The sequence below is a fragment of the Microtus oregoni genome, unplaced genomic scaffold (genome assembly GCF_018167655.1).
Source record: "Microtus oregoni isolate MIOR12 unplaced genomic scaffold, Mior012 000013F_ref0000133, whole genome shotgun sequence".
In the NCBI taxonomy this organism is placed as follows: Eukaryota; Metazoa; Chordata; class Mammalia; order Rodentia; family Cricetidae; genus Microtus; species Microtus oregoni.
Window position 1 is genome coordinate 816,095 of NW_024543072.1, and position 14,728 is coordinate 830,822.

Consider the following 14,728-nt stretch of genomic DNA (forward strand, 5'->3'; position numbering starts at 1 on the left):
ACACCTCGTCACTGTGTACAGAGGGGGGCAAACCAGGCTTTTGTTCTGACCTTTAAATCCAGCCTCGAGAAAGACTGGCATGCTCCCTTCCCACTACAACTCACGTCTGTTTTCCCATGGCGAAAGTTTTGCCAAATGGTGCAACAGGTAGGGCAGACCCTAAATATGTGTGTCTCTCTGGCACATAGTGGTGACGGGCAGTTGGAAGGATGTGTGTGTGCACATCTTTGCCAGTCTCCCTTCACTGGAGTCAAAGATCTGCCCAGGAGAACACAAAGCATGCTAGGATGTCAGCAGTGATCTGGGCAGCTTCCATCCTCCATGCCAGTTCCCTGGGTCTCCCTCAAACCTCTGCTCTTGTAAGGTAACCTCTCCCAGAGGAATGGGGACGTCTGTTTGCTGGTCATGCCACTTTAGTGAGCACCTATTATGGCCAAATCCACTATTTGTTATTTTTAGTCCTCACAAAAATGGAGCAATGTAACATTACAAAAATTTCATCAATGAGAAAACATTTAGTAACTTAGTTGAAAGATCACTCAGTGAAGTGGCTGAGGAGGATACAAATGAAGTCACACAATCACCATGTAGGCTTTGCTGTCACTTCCTGGGCCTATGTTCTTCCTTACACTAAGCCACACTGGTTGTAACCGCAAGACTACTTGCTTGTCATCCCAAAAGTGGCTCGCATCCCCTTGTCCCCAGGGCTGTGGCCTGGCAACTGCCCAGCAGACGTGGAAGATGTTTCCTTTCCCAGTGGAAAGAGCGGCCTGTGCGGCTGACAGGCGGCTCCTGCCGCAGCCCCTACCTCAAATGCCCAGGGGCATCTAATTGATGCTGGCCCTGGCTTCCCTCTGTGTTACAGAAGCTAGCTGTCATTCCTTTGTGGCAAACCTCAGGAACTGTCGTTAGTTCCAGGAGCTCGGGAAAGGGCGGGGACTGCAGTTCTTGGTCCCAGCCAAGGATATGGAGCAAGACAGTGGACAGCCTTTGCCAGACAACATATAATTTCCTTGGATTCACTGGCGACAAGTTGAACTGGGTGGCAGCTGCCCCCACCATGCTCTGATTGCCTCTCTCTGTTCATCCAAGAGTCTGCCAAATGACTTCATCTCCTGGCATCTAGTGTTCCTACTCCCACTCTGCCACTCAGTCTAGCCTCTGAGCCCCTCCCTCTGCCAAACTTCGAGACAAGGCCCGTGTTGGAAGACCACCGTACAAATAATCACTTGCTATTCCAAGAACTTCCTGACACTATCTGCAAAAACCAAAGATCAACAACTAAACCGTTTCCCCTGCTGCAGCATGGTGCTCACCAAAGACACAGGGCTGCAAGCACAGGGAGACGATGAGTCTACCTTTGGGCCTCCTACACTACCAGCCTGGCTAGGTGGGTTGTGCTAACTTCAGCACTGTGCACTGTGGGGACTTAAGGAAGGATGTGGACTTTGCTGAGCAAGGAGGAAAGGAGTTTGATGTGTTTGATTTGGTTTGCCCTCAGGAAATCTGAGCTGGGTTCCTGAACATACCACAGAATGTATCATCAAAACAACAGACGAAATTCTCCGGCTTAGCTGGCTGGCTGGGAAGCTGGAAGCAGACGGCAAGGAGTACTGGCCACACTGGACAGTAGGAGACTGAGATGGGGGGTACAGGATCCAAGTGGGGAGCAAGTGCCCTCAAGCCTCTTTCTGGTTCCCCAAATCTTCTGGCTTTGAGGTTACGATCTTGGGTTCCCTCAAGGGTGACCCACCAGGCAGGCTAAACACATGTTTAGTGGCCAACGTGTCAGGGATACTCAAACATGAGGAAAAATATTTCTGAAGAAATATAATGTTTCAAAAACATAAAAAGCCAGATAATTATTACCCTTTCTCATTTTTACAGCATAGAATCGCTTTTGACTTACATCTTGGGGAAGTCCACAACCATACTTTTCCAGTGCTTGTAGCCTCAAAGTCTTCTTCTCTCATTTTGCCTTCAGAACATATGTGCCCCAAAGTTCCCAGACCCACCAGGTATGCCTGCTTGGCCCCACTACATGAGTTTCTTTACCCAAGAGTTCTGGGCCTGTAATCTGGGAATGTAGTTTGCTTTGCAAAGTGCTTATCTTGCACAAAGTCCTGGGTTCAGTCCTTAGCACCTCATAGACCATGCACGGTGGTCTACAGATTCTGTAACCCCAGCATCTGGGAGGTGGAGGCAGGAGGATCAGGAGTTCAAGACCATCTCTGGCAACACAGCAAGTTTGAGGCTAGCCTAGGTTAGCCTAGGCTAACCAACAACCAACCAAAAGAAAAAAGAGTCCTGAGTCCACATACACAACCTTCCTTTCTATCCAAATTTACAATGACCCAGGCCACAGAATTCCACAAAATAATGTGGCCTGCTAGTTCCCCCCTCAAAGGTCCATGTATTGAAGGCTTAGTCTCAGGCCTGTTGTTTTGTGAGGTGGCGCAAGCTTTAAGACATGGGGCCTAAGCCGGGCAGTGGTGGCGCACACCTTTAATCCTAGCACTCGGGAGGTAGAGGCAGGCGGATCTCTATGCGTTTGAGACCAGCCTGGTCTACAAGAGCTAGTTCCAGGACAGGCACCAAAGCTACAGAAAAACCTTGTCTTTAAAAAAAAAAAAAAAAGGACATGGCCTAGTGGGAGAAGTCAGATGAGGACTCTAACCCCTTTCCACTCCTCCTTTGCTTCCCTACATGCTGGGGTGACTGGCAGGGCTTTACAGCTGGGTCGAAGCAGCTCTGCCTCTGCTTTCCAATTGATCCAAGATCTATGTCCATCTCTAAGATGGGGTACTGACCTGTGTCTGGCCTGCTTTCCAGAACTTCAGTGATGACCACACAGTGATGACAGTGGCTAAACAAGTCCCTTATAAGCAGGAGGACCAGATTGTTTATTGTCTCCAAGCTGAGACATTTCTGAGAGGGAAAAATGTGCTATATCAGTCATGATGCCTGGACAGGCGCAAGCCTGGATGCTCCCAGGGACGAGAGCACATATGTCCTGCAAGGACATGCTCACAAATAGGGGCATTGTGAGAATGGTGCCAAGGCTCAGAAGAGATCCAAATTTGAGTACCAACTTCCGTCCTTACTTGCTGAACTTCCCTGGCTGTCAGTTTCAAGTGAAGCTGGGTTAATCCCTGCTCATCACACCTAAGGAGCTGTTACACAGAAGAGAGACCCTGGCTGTGGAAGGTCTAAGCCCCGAAGAGCTCTTCCCGAAGCAGAAGATCTCAGAGATGCCCTGGGGGTGTGGGGTTGTACCTCTGGGTGGGCGTAGGCTGCAGCCGCATCCCTCTGCAGGGCTGAGCGGATGTCGGGCATGCTGCCTCGGAGGTTTTCAGAGCAGTTCTCTCTGCTTCGCTTATTCATCTCGGTTCGAATTTCTTCCACGTCCTCTTTGATTTGCTCGTTTTCCTTGGTGAGATTTTTAGAGACTTCCTGAAGCGGGGGAAAGAGTTTTTGAAAAGAGAATACATTAAAATGTTTTAGAGACAGGCAACAGGCAACTAGCTACCATGAGATGTGTAGGCGTGGAGATAGGCAGCCATGGAGCTACATGGGATGGCTCAGAGTGAGGCTCACCGGTCTGGGAACCAGTGACAGGCACCCAGTGTTTCCAGCTCTGAGACACCCAACTGCTAAGCATGCCCAGACTACCCCAGCTTCCTTACTAACAGCACTGCCGTGGCCAGGGCACCCGGCAGGCTCTTTTTTGGCTCTTAGTATACAGTGTTCTTACCAAGTGATGAAGAACAGTGCTAGCGATTCCATTCACTTGCACAAGTGAATCAGTCATTCAGTGGATGAAAGAAGTGTATTGAGGTGACTTTAGAAAAGTTGGTCGGAGAAAGGAGTGTGCTAACTGCTTTCCTGTGAGCGCAGACCATTCGTTCCTGCGCTTTTGGATCACTCACACAGAAAATGGGTAGGCTGACTTCAGAGTTTCCTGCCCATGCCTTAGAACAGCTGCCTGAAATGAGCTCAAGGTGGCAGTTGCCAGGCTCTAACCCTGGTTCACACCACAAAGGGCCAAAGCTGCATCATGATCAGCTGACACTACTGTCTTCCGAATGCCTGAGGCAGGCTCCAAATGCCCCAGGAGTTCTGTCTAGGGGAGGGGGCTGCTGTCACGGGAGAGACACTGCAGCACATTCTTCACCTGACGGGCATGACGGTCAGAACATTAGAGCAGGAGTGTGGGGAGGTTCCTGCCAAAGGTGGGCGTGGGTGGGATCTGAATCACAGAGCTTAGCCATCCCTTCTGCCCAGTAGTTTATTTTAGAGGAAGCAACTTCATAGAGATCCAACATTGTCCAATTATGGTCCTACACTAAGGCTTCTATAAGTCTCTACATGTTCTACGTGGGCTTTTGCAGAAGACCGGAGTTCGGTTCCCAGCGCCCACATCAGGAAGCTCACACCCCTCCTGTAACTACAACTCCACAGAGATCTGACACCTCCTGCCTCTGTAGACACCTGCATTCATACGCACGTGCCCACGCACAGACACACAGGCACACAGGCATATAGATGTACACATAATTAAAAATAATAAAAATAAAACCCTTCAAAATGTTATTTCTGAGTGGAGTTGGCAACATAGCTCAGCAAGAAAAGGTGCTTGCCACCAAGGGGGATGACTTGGTTTCAGTTCCTGGACATGGTGGAAGAAGAGAACCAGCTACTGCAAGCTGTCCTCCAACCTTCACATACATGCTGTGACATGCACACGTGTGTGAGTGTGTATGCACCTGTGTATGCCCCCATGTAAAAATAAAAATAAACGGTTTTTTAAAAGGCAGGATTGGGGATGTGGCTGAGCAGTAGAGGTGGTAGAAGCCTTGTCTATCTTTGATAAGGCCCCAGGTTCCATTCTTAGCTCTGAAAATAAATATAATAAAATAGGCTATGTAACTAGGGCTGGTAGCCCAGGCTTATAGTCTCAGTTACATAGGAGGCTGGAACAACAACAAAAAAAAAAGACTACAAACTCAGGAGCAGCTGGAATCCAGAGCAGGCTCAAGGTCAGCCTCAGCAACTTACTGTCAAAATAAAAGACATAAAAAGAGCTGAGGACGTAGCCCGCAGTAGAACACTTGCCTAGCGTATGTGAGGTCCTTGGTTCAACCCCCAGGGTCACATGTGCACAAAATCAGTTAAATTTAGATGTCACATGTGTTCACCTTTGGGGCCTGATTTTTAAGTTCATGAGGTTGTTAGAGGAAGCAGCCGAGTAAAAGATAAGATATATTTGCTCTCTACATTTTAACAGACAAAAGTGCAAAAACTTAGAGATTTCAAAGCAGAGCCCTACAGCCTAGTTGGTGCCACTAATGTCCTAGAAGGGAGCCTGGGTGGCTCAGAGCCAAGCTGATGTTCACATATCCAAGAGGATGGTGACACCCAGACACTGTGGCTCCAAGCCTCCTGTGGGGGTGGCCCAGGGGAGCGCAGTAGATTCTTGTTGAATTTTCCAGACTCCAGAACGGCCAGCGCAGCGTTTGAGGGGCAGTTCGTCTTGCGCTCTATGGGAGCTCATCATGTTCTCTACAGGTTAGCCCACCCCAGGCTCTCTCGATGCCACAGAATTCGCTGCGAAAGCTACAGTCCGTGAGAAACGGGTCTTGTTTGGAGAAGTCACCAAGAATGAGAGCGTGTGGCCTTTTCCCGACAGAGCTTCAGGGGTGCAATGGTCATAGATTCCGGAGGAGGGTGTCCAGTTCACACCTCACTGCTGCTATTCCTAGCTTGATGGCCTCAGGCAAGTTATTTAAAATCCCTCAGCAACCATTTCCCATTAGCGAAATGTTGACAGTACCAGCACATGCCCTATACATGGTTATGAGGATGGAATGAACTGGTACATCTGACTGCAAAGAGAATATACTAGGCAGTTATTGTTCATAGCATCACCATTGGAACAGCTCTCAGGCCTAACCTTTCCTATTACAGAGAAGTTGCTGAGGCCTACAGCATGGGTGCAATTTGCTAAATGTCATTAAAAGAAAAAAAAACTGGTAGAAGGCCAGTAAGATGGCTCTGAGGGTTAAGTCACTTGCTTCAAAAAACCTGGAAAGCTAAGCTTCATTCCCAGAACCCACATAAAGTTGGAAGGAAAGAACTCGACTCCACAAAGTTGGCCTCTACACGTGAACCATGGCACACATACACACATCACTTTTACACACCATCATGATAAATAAAAAATAAATAATAAATAATATATAATATATGTAATATATAATATATAAATAAATAAAAATAAAATAAATAATATAAATAAAAATAAAAAGTGGCAGAGCTGACTCATCGCCCAACCCCCTGGCCTTTGCTCCTGAAGTTCACTTACTAGACTACTAAGGGTGCCCAGCCAGTCCAGCCTGTCCTCAGCAGTACCGAGCACTTCAAAGATGCCACAGCATCCCTGTAGTTAACTTTCAGATGCACGAAAGGTCCTATATCCACAGAGCAAATCAGGATACTGGGCTTCCACAGAGCCTCACTACTCATAGTATAGACAAAAGGCCAGCACCATCAGCACCACCCCCTTCCCTGACCTGCAGGATCAGAACCCTCATTTCCCCCAAATCTCCAGGTGTGCTGAGTCCACAAAGGAATTTGAGAAATGCTGCCTCAAATAGAAGTTTGGGTTGGTCAGTAAACAGAAGTAGGGAAAAGCTGTCTGTGACAGCCAAGGTCTTCCTGGGTAAGAGCGGAAAGGTTCGTGGTCTCTGGCATCCTTGTGAACAAGCCTAAAGCAGCCATCTCTCCCATAGCCTCTTACTCCAAGCCAGAGAACAAAGGCCGGTAGCGCAGAAGCCCATTGTGTAACTTCTCTGTTAGTGCATGGATGCTGAGAACCGCAGGGGTGGCTTCAGTGGGGGTGGCCCAGTGAGCAGGCATGGATGCTGAGGACCACAGGGACGGCTCAGTGAGGATCTCACTCTGGGGAAGGTCATCTTCCATGAGAAAGTAAACAACAGACCAAGAAATGAGAAAATACCAACAAGAGTAAAGAATTGTGGGAAACTAAATGAATGTGACACACAAAAAGAGGCCAGTACTGAGTCCTCACCAAGGGCAGGGACAGCACTCCAAGAGGGCTGAGTTGTGCTGAGACCCACTTCCCAGCAAGGGCCCCAGGACTCCACCCAAACGGCTGATATTTTGGAGTGCTTTAGATAGTGGGGCACGTGGGCTTGAGTGTCTTTATTATATGAAAAGCCGCCCTCTGATTCCCGAGCACCCCCAAACCTGAGTTTCCAGTGCAGCAGCCCACAGGTGCAACTCCTGCCTCCTGTCCACTGGGCCCCAGGGGTTCCCTGCCCATTGGTTTATAGTCTAATTCTCTTTTTGATTTCACCAAGGTCTTTAGTTTGGATTTCCACAGAGGAGGGTTTGACGCAGGCCAGCTCTAAAAACCCAGAAGAGTTATATAGTTTATTTTCCTCGTGGGAACAGCAAAGCCTGTTGCCGCCTGAATAAACACTAGACTGGAGGTGGCATCACCCCCATCAGCCTGCTGGATTAAGCCAGCTGATGTCCCTATGGTGGCAGCAGCAGCTGCTGCCCCTTTGTGGCTACCTCTACCCAGCCACCTCCCATGCGTGGCTGCTGGCTCTCTCTGAGGCTCTGCCTTCATCACACCAAGGACCTTTCACGGGGCACTTCTTGGAGGTGTGGCATTCACCCACTCAGGGTGCTTAGGATCCTACCCTGTCAAATGGGCAAACACCACACCCTCATGCCTCAAGCTCCTCCCCTCCGGGACAGCTGCAGCCATGACATTTACGGCGTATACAACTTGGCTCAGGACAAACGCATTGAAGACAGCAAGAAGGGTGCCTATCTGGCTTACGCCAGCATTCTACATGGTCCTTGCCAAGGATCCTGGCGCCATGAAGTAGAGGGTGGGGATGAAAAGTGAAAGAGCAGGCATCCCAGAGGGCTGGAACAGACGGCTGAACACAATTAAAGATCTGGAAGCTTGGCTAGGAGTGTTCACTGAAAGTGTCACGCACCAGAAAGACATGCAGTTGGGTATAGCATAGCAAGCTATCAGCTGAGAGTTAGCCCAGGAGGTCATATGGTGTCAGTGCTAACTGTAAGCGAGAGTACAAAAACCAGAGGGAGGGAGCACGCGGGCTGGGCAGGGTCCCTGGGCAATGTAGTAACAACGCATAGGTGGAACGGGGGTCAGCAAGGGACATTCATCAACACACTGCTCAGCATATACTTTGCATTGGTGTGGAAGCCAGTATACCCAAATGTGCACACTGGGGGCATGGGCATGGGGAAGGGGTGTCCTCTGGGTGCAGACTCAACTCTTATAGCTATTGGACAAGGGTGGGCATGGAAGGTAGAGACAAAAGGTACGGTGCCTTACTTAGGACAGAACTACTTAGAGTGAGGGAGGAAGGTGGCAGAGCTCTGGCAGCTCTCTGTGCCCTTGTTTTACTAACCAGAATGAAGAGTATGGATGGGGAAAGGCTCTGGAGGTCACAGCCTGGTATTAGAGCCATGCCACCAACGGAACCTGTCCAAGCAGCTTGAAGAAAGAATGAAGGCATCCGCCGCACCCAGGCTTGTTACAGAGAGCAGACCAGGGGCTGTGTGTGACAGAGTGCCTGGGAGAGAAACAGGGCTGGACACATAGAGGTGGCGCGGCAGCAGAATGGCCTTTTCTGTCACAGTAGCAGGCAAACAGATGTGAAAGGAAAGGAGCGCTACGGTTGGGATGGCTGAGGCAGGGAGGGAAGAAAGAGCCCTGGGATACATTAGATACATGAAGGAGGCACCTGGGCCAGATCGCATGTGGGACAGACCTTGCTCCCACATCAATACATCAGCTACCTGGCAGGCACGGCTTGGTGTGCACCAGGCTCGGGAGCTGATAGCAAGCGTGAAGTGGTCTTGCAGTTGTATTGTGAACTTGTGTAGGGGTGAAGGAATCAAAAGTGGGAGAGCTATGGTTCTTGTCAGCTTGCCTTGGCTGTCCCCTCCTCATCTGAGCCCTTGGGGATACAACTCGGACCAGATGGCCAGGGACAGCCATCCCAGCTGACAGCTGTCACCCTGCTCCTAGTAAGAGAGCAAGGGTAGGAAGAGCAGCTGCGAGCAGCCGGTGCGCCTGACGATGGCATGGAAGGAAGGCTGTGGCCCAATCCCTCTGACCACAGCTGGTGGAGCAGGTGGACCTGGGGTGAGGGAGCCCTGGGCTGCTGTTCTAAATCCCTTCTGAACTAAACAGCTGCTGAGCATCCTGTGCATGTCAGGTGCTGCTGAACCAGGCCTGGGGAACAAAGAGCACTATTACTACCCAGATGCCCTCAGGAAATCCCCAGCCAGCTGCCCTCAGGAGATCCCCAGCCAGCTGCCCTCAGGAGATCCCCAGCCAACTGACCTCAGGAGATCCCCAGCCAACTGACCTCAGGAGATCCCCAGCCAACTGACCTCAGGAGATCCCAAGCTTGGAAGGGGGCTCAGATAAATTCAGGTTCCTGGGGATGAGTTTCAATGTTAGATGAACCTTTAGACACCCCTGAAACCAAGCCCCATGCTCCCTCATATCCTGGCAGTGACGAACTGTTCCTAAGCCAGTGGATGCAAGGCAGACTCCTATACCTTTAGCCAAGAAGTAAAGGTTGAACTCCACAGTAGCAAATTAGATTTGAAGCATAGAAAGCCCCTAGAGAGGTGACATATTGGTTTGAACTCACATTAAGATGTAAATTGAATTAAGTAAAGCAGAAGTGTATACTGGAAACATTATAGCTGACCCTCTCCCTTTCCAGTGTGTACTGCAGGAGACGGAGTAAACGTTCCTCTCCAAAGCCGCAAGGGTAAAATGACCGTAGAGTCCTTCTGATCAGGAGAGAGAGCACTTGGGGGTGTTTTGATGAACTGAGAGGTAGCGAGGAAGGGAAGATTGGAAAGCAACTTTTTCCCTAACTCGGTGCCAGCACTGCACAGGTGAAAATTACATTTCCTGTTAGTGCAAATGTGTGTCCCCTGAGTGAGGAATGCTCCTTTGATCATGCCTTCTGAGTCAGAACCACAGAAAGCAACAGATCTTCAGAATTCGGGGAGAATCTCATCAATGCCTGGGCCATTCTAGGGAGAGGGCTAGTGCTGAGCCTGCAAAATCCAGCCGAGACTTCTAATCTTCCTCAGAGGAACACTATCTGGAGAAAATGCTTCAGCTGAGGCATAGTCTCCTCCCCAGTGCTCACTGGTGCACAGGGATAAAGGAAAAGCCACACACAGGCTCAGTAACAGAAACCTTGCTTCAGAAGATTGTAGGCATGCAAGTATTTGGTTTTGTTTCTTTGCTGTTGCTTGTGATGGTGTCTTAAGTCAACCAGGCTGGCCTTGAACTCCCTATTGCCAGGAATTACCCTGAACTCTTGATCTTCCTGCTTCCAGCTCCTAGCGGCTGACACTACAGGTGAGGGCTACCAGTTTGCATCATGTGTTTTATAAGCATGGGATATGCAGTCATACATACACAAATACATACACACGGCCATAGACAGGCATATCCAGACATGTGCACACAATTGTTTATAGGTGTCCTGCCGCTAGGGGTGGGGTTCCACAAATATCCTATGAACTCACTCATGAGTGGCTTTTAGACATAAAGCAAAGAAAACCAGCTTACAATTCACAATCCCAGAGATCCTAGACAACAAAGAGGACCCTAAGAGAGACATACATGGATCTAATCTACATGGGAAGTAGAAAAGGACAAGATCTCCTGAGCAAATTGGGAGCATGGGGATCATGGGAGAGGACTGAAGGGGAGGGGAGAGGAAGGGAGAGGAGCAGAGAAAAATGTGTAGCTCGATAAAATCAATTAAAAAAATAATCTTTACATCTATATTCATACAAATAAATAACATTTAAAAAGATTTGCATATTTATGGGAATTTTATCCCATAGAAGCTCCACAGCAGAGCTGTCTTTTAATCATCTTTCCTCCATCATTTTCTCCACCTCTGATTAAGCTCCTGGGAGCAATATGCGGTACTAGGTGTCACAGCCCACGCTTCTAACCCTGCGGCCTTTAGAATCAGCTTCAGTCTTAGACAACCTGGAAAGTCTCTGTGTCTGTGATACACCTGGAGCTAAGGGTGAAAATCTCTGCTTCCGTTGAATCGGTGCCACCTAGGTCTGTGTGCAATGAGCTGGGTTTATCGTTGCCCTTGGAAACTATGGGGTTTCCTCCTAAACTTCCTCTCCTCCCCTCTTCCAGCACTTACGCTGTGTCTACCCACCTCTCAACTCCACCTCTCCCATCACAGTTTCTGAATTCCCTTCCCTCCCCAGCCATTGGCAGGAGGCTGTCAGCATGAGTCTAACGTGTCGAAGGCTGTTTCTTCTTCCTGCACCAGTTCTCAAAGTAGGGTGCATGAGTGTCAGGACTCCCCAAAGTGAATATGAAAGGTGTTTGAGGCTCAGATTTTGAAACCCAATCCAATAGTTTCACTACAGTGTATCTGCCCCTCCCCAGATTAGAAAGCCTGGCCTTATCAAGGATTGATGAAGTTTCATATCGACTTGGGGGAATATAAGCTTATACTCGCTCGAGAAGACATTTTGGCAATAACCCCTTAAAGTCTAAAACAGCAATTCTCAACCTGTGTGTCATGACTCCTTGGGGGGTCACATATCATATATCCTGTGTATCAGATACTTGCATTACTATTCATAACAATAGCAAAATTACAGTTATGAAATAGCAACAAAATATTTTATAGTTGGGGGGTCACCGCAACATGAGGAACCTGTATTAAAGGAGCACAGCTTTAGGAAGGCTGAGAACCGATGCCCTCCGATAATTAATGGTCCACTCACTTTATTCTTTGTCTTATGCCATAGAGAATGCGAGCAGGCATGTGCCCGGGCACACCTTACACAGGGTTGGTCCTACACATGGGTGTTCCTGGACTGTTCTGAATGATGGATGTGGAAATAATTCACATGTCTATCATCACTGAACATATAGATAATATCCATATAGTATATCCATATAGCAGAATAGTACGGAGGAATAAAAACTGGTGAATCATAAAACACAGAAACAACAGAGTTAAATGTTAAAAATGTGAAGTTGGGGACAGCAGCTCAATATATACACGTTCTCAAAGACACACATGTGATCTATAGGAGTCTATATAATCAAAGTTCAAAAACAGATAAAGCTATCGCACTTGGGACTCATCCTTAGATAATAAACTTGCACAGCAAAGCGGGGGTGGGGTGGGGCTGGAGAGATGGATCAGTGGTTAAGAGCACTGGCTGCTCTTGCAGAAGACAGAGTCCCGCTCCCAGCACCCACAACCATCTGTACAACCATCTGTGACTCTAGTTCAAGGGGATCTGATGCCCTCTTCTGACCTCCATGGGTACCAGGTACACAAGTGGCAAAAGCTCAAATACATAAAAATGAAATAAATAAATCCTTTTTAAAAAACTAAAAAAAGAAAAGAAAAGAAGGAAGATGATTAAGCTTCCCTGGGAGTGAGCCTGGGAGGTTATGGGGGTTGTGAGTGTGCTAACATCATTCAAAATAAAAGCTAAACTAAACTCAACCCACAGGCAGAGCTGCCAGCGAGGATTTTACTGAGCGAGGAGTCTCTGACTGGGATTCATTTCTCCTCTCTTCCTTCCTCTTTCATCTGCAAATGAGGTTTCCATGCCTACACTCTCCTCTGTGCCCGAGACAGATGTGCACATGTGTGCCCACTTGTTCTGCCAAGCAACACACTTACTCTGAGAGAACAAATTCTCCAATCTGACCTCCTTTGGTCTTGTCTGACCTCCAAAGAACTCCCCTTGGGATTCAAGAATCTGAAAGAAGTGGGAGCAGAATTTTACTTCAGTTCCTCCTACAGAGCCGGGCTGGAGAGACGGAGTGTTTTTTCCATTTACCCACATTCTGCCTTTTCAATCACTGCTTACCCCAGACAGACGCTCTGCATAGTCTTGAGTCCACCACAGTCTAGGATACAGAGTTTTACCTCATGGGTCAAAAGACTCCTGTCAGCACAGCAACCTGTTCCCTCGGGTTGTCTGGCTTAGGGAAACCTCCCTAGAGTGGGACCTTCATACATATGGGAGACAGCCACATTTCCGTGAGAGACTCCTTTGGAAGAACTATGGTTTTTAAACTCTGGTTAGGAAAAACTGATGCCGACAGGGCAGACAACAAGGACTGGAAGGAACTTCTGAGATTGATTAGAAAGAGCCCTGGACCAGAACCAGAAGGCCTGAACCAGAACCCAGCCCTAACTCTTGATTTCAGGCAAGCCATGGAATTTCCTGAGGGCTCACATCCTGCTCAGTTCACAGAAACAAATCACTAAATGTATATGGAATGTTTAAAAAAACTGTAAAATGCTGTGTAAATACAAGAACGGCTATTATAAAAGTCCAACGCTGGCTACCAAACGTGAGCGTTGAAAAGAGATACTCTCGTCACTATGACGATTGAGACAAAACCTCAGTGACTCAGTGCCATCCCGCTGGGCCACTGCACTGCCCTGCACCAGATTCCTCCCGCTTCCACCCCCAGCCAGAAGTGGTTCCGCTGCCACGGGAGCTGGGAATGGGCTTGATCCATCTTGGGAGTCCATTCCACTGGCCTCCTCTGAGGATGGGTAACTGACCTTGGCCTTTGATCTCCTCTCACAGAGCTATCTTCCCCCAGCTGTACTTGCTAGCAAGAATGGAAACTATGTGGCTGTCAAGGGCAAGTGAAACTGTGAAGGGTGGCTGTTAATCGTTTTCTTAAAGGGATATCACACATTTGGACAGTTCTAGGGGACTCTGGGAACTGAGGCACTTTCCAGCTCTGGGCTCTGGTTTGACCCTTTGGAACCAATGCGTTTGGAAGGGTCCTGTGTTTGCATGGGTTCCTGGAGTGAGATGGTAATGTCATTCTAGCTATCAATATCGGGTCTACTTCGCCAGGAAGTCCCTCTGGTGACAGTCGGCAGAGTAGAGCGAGCTGATGTGGCCCATGTGGCTGCCTCACTCTGTCTGCAGGCTCAAGCTGCAGACCCTGGACCTTCTTATCACACTTGGCAACTGAAGTGACTTTAGACCCACTAATGTCCCCAGAACAATGTTCTTATTCTGAAAACTCTTCTCAGCATGGAAGGGTCTAAACTTAAGAGTGACAGAAGCGGAACTGGGGTTCACTTTCTAGGAAAGGGTTTTGAGACAAGCCTTGCTTATGTAATTCAGGCTGACATTGAATGCATGATCCTTCTGCTTCTGCATCCCAAGAGACATGGGCTACCATGACTGGCTTTGGGGGACAGTTAAAAACCTGTTTCTCTCTCTCTCTCTCTCTCTCTCTCTCTCTCTCTCTCTCTCTGTCTCTGTCTCTCTGTTTCTCTCTCTGTCTCTCTCTCTCTGTCTCTCTCTCTGTGTGTGTGTGTGTGTGTGTGTGTGCGCGCGCGCGCACGCACACCATGGCACAGGTGTGGAGGTCAGAGGTCCCTTGGGGAAGTCTGTACTTTCCTGCCACTATGTGGGTCCCGGGGATTGAACTCAGTAAAGGTGCAGGGGCAAGCACCTCTAGCAACTGACTCATCTCACAGGCCCCTCTGGGAGTGTCTTTTACGAGTGAAGGGAAGGTGCTGAGCTAGCTAATCATGAATGCAGTGATTCATCTTCTCTGCCCAGCATTCCCAGCAGGGCATTG

The 14,728-nt window shown here is 48.6% G+C and overlaps 1 protein-coding gene across 2 annotated transcripts in view; it reads right to left on the reverse strand.

The window, feature by feature from the left end:
- LOC121455112 (olfactomedin-like protein 2B) overlaps positions 1 to 14,728 on the reverse strand; it is a 37,620-nt gene that overhangs the window by 16,841 nt on the left and 6,051 nt on the right. For both annotated transcript variants that reach the window (XM_041662670.1, XM_041662669.1), the window contains exon 4: positions 3,277 to 3,453. In XM_041662670.1, coding sequence (XP_041518604.1) covers positions 3,277 to 3,453 — 177 coding nt within the window. The remainder of the gene's footprint in view (positions 1 to 3,276; positions 3,454 to 14,728) is intronic.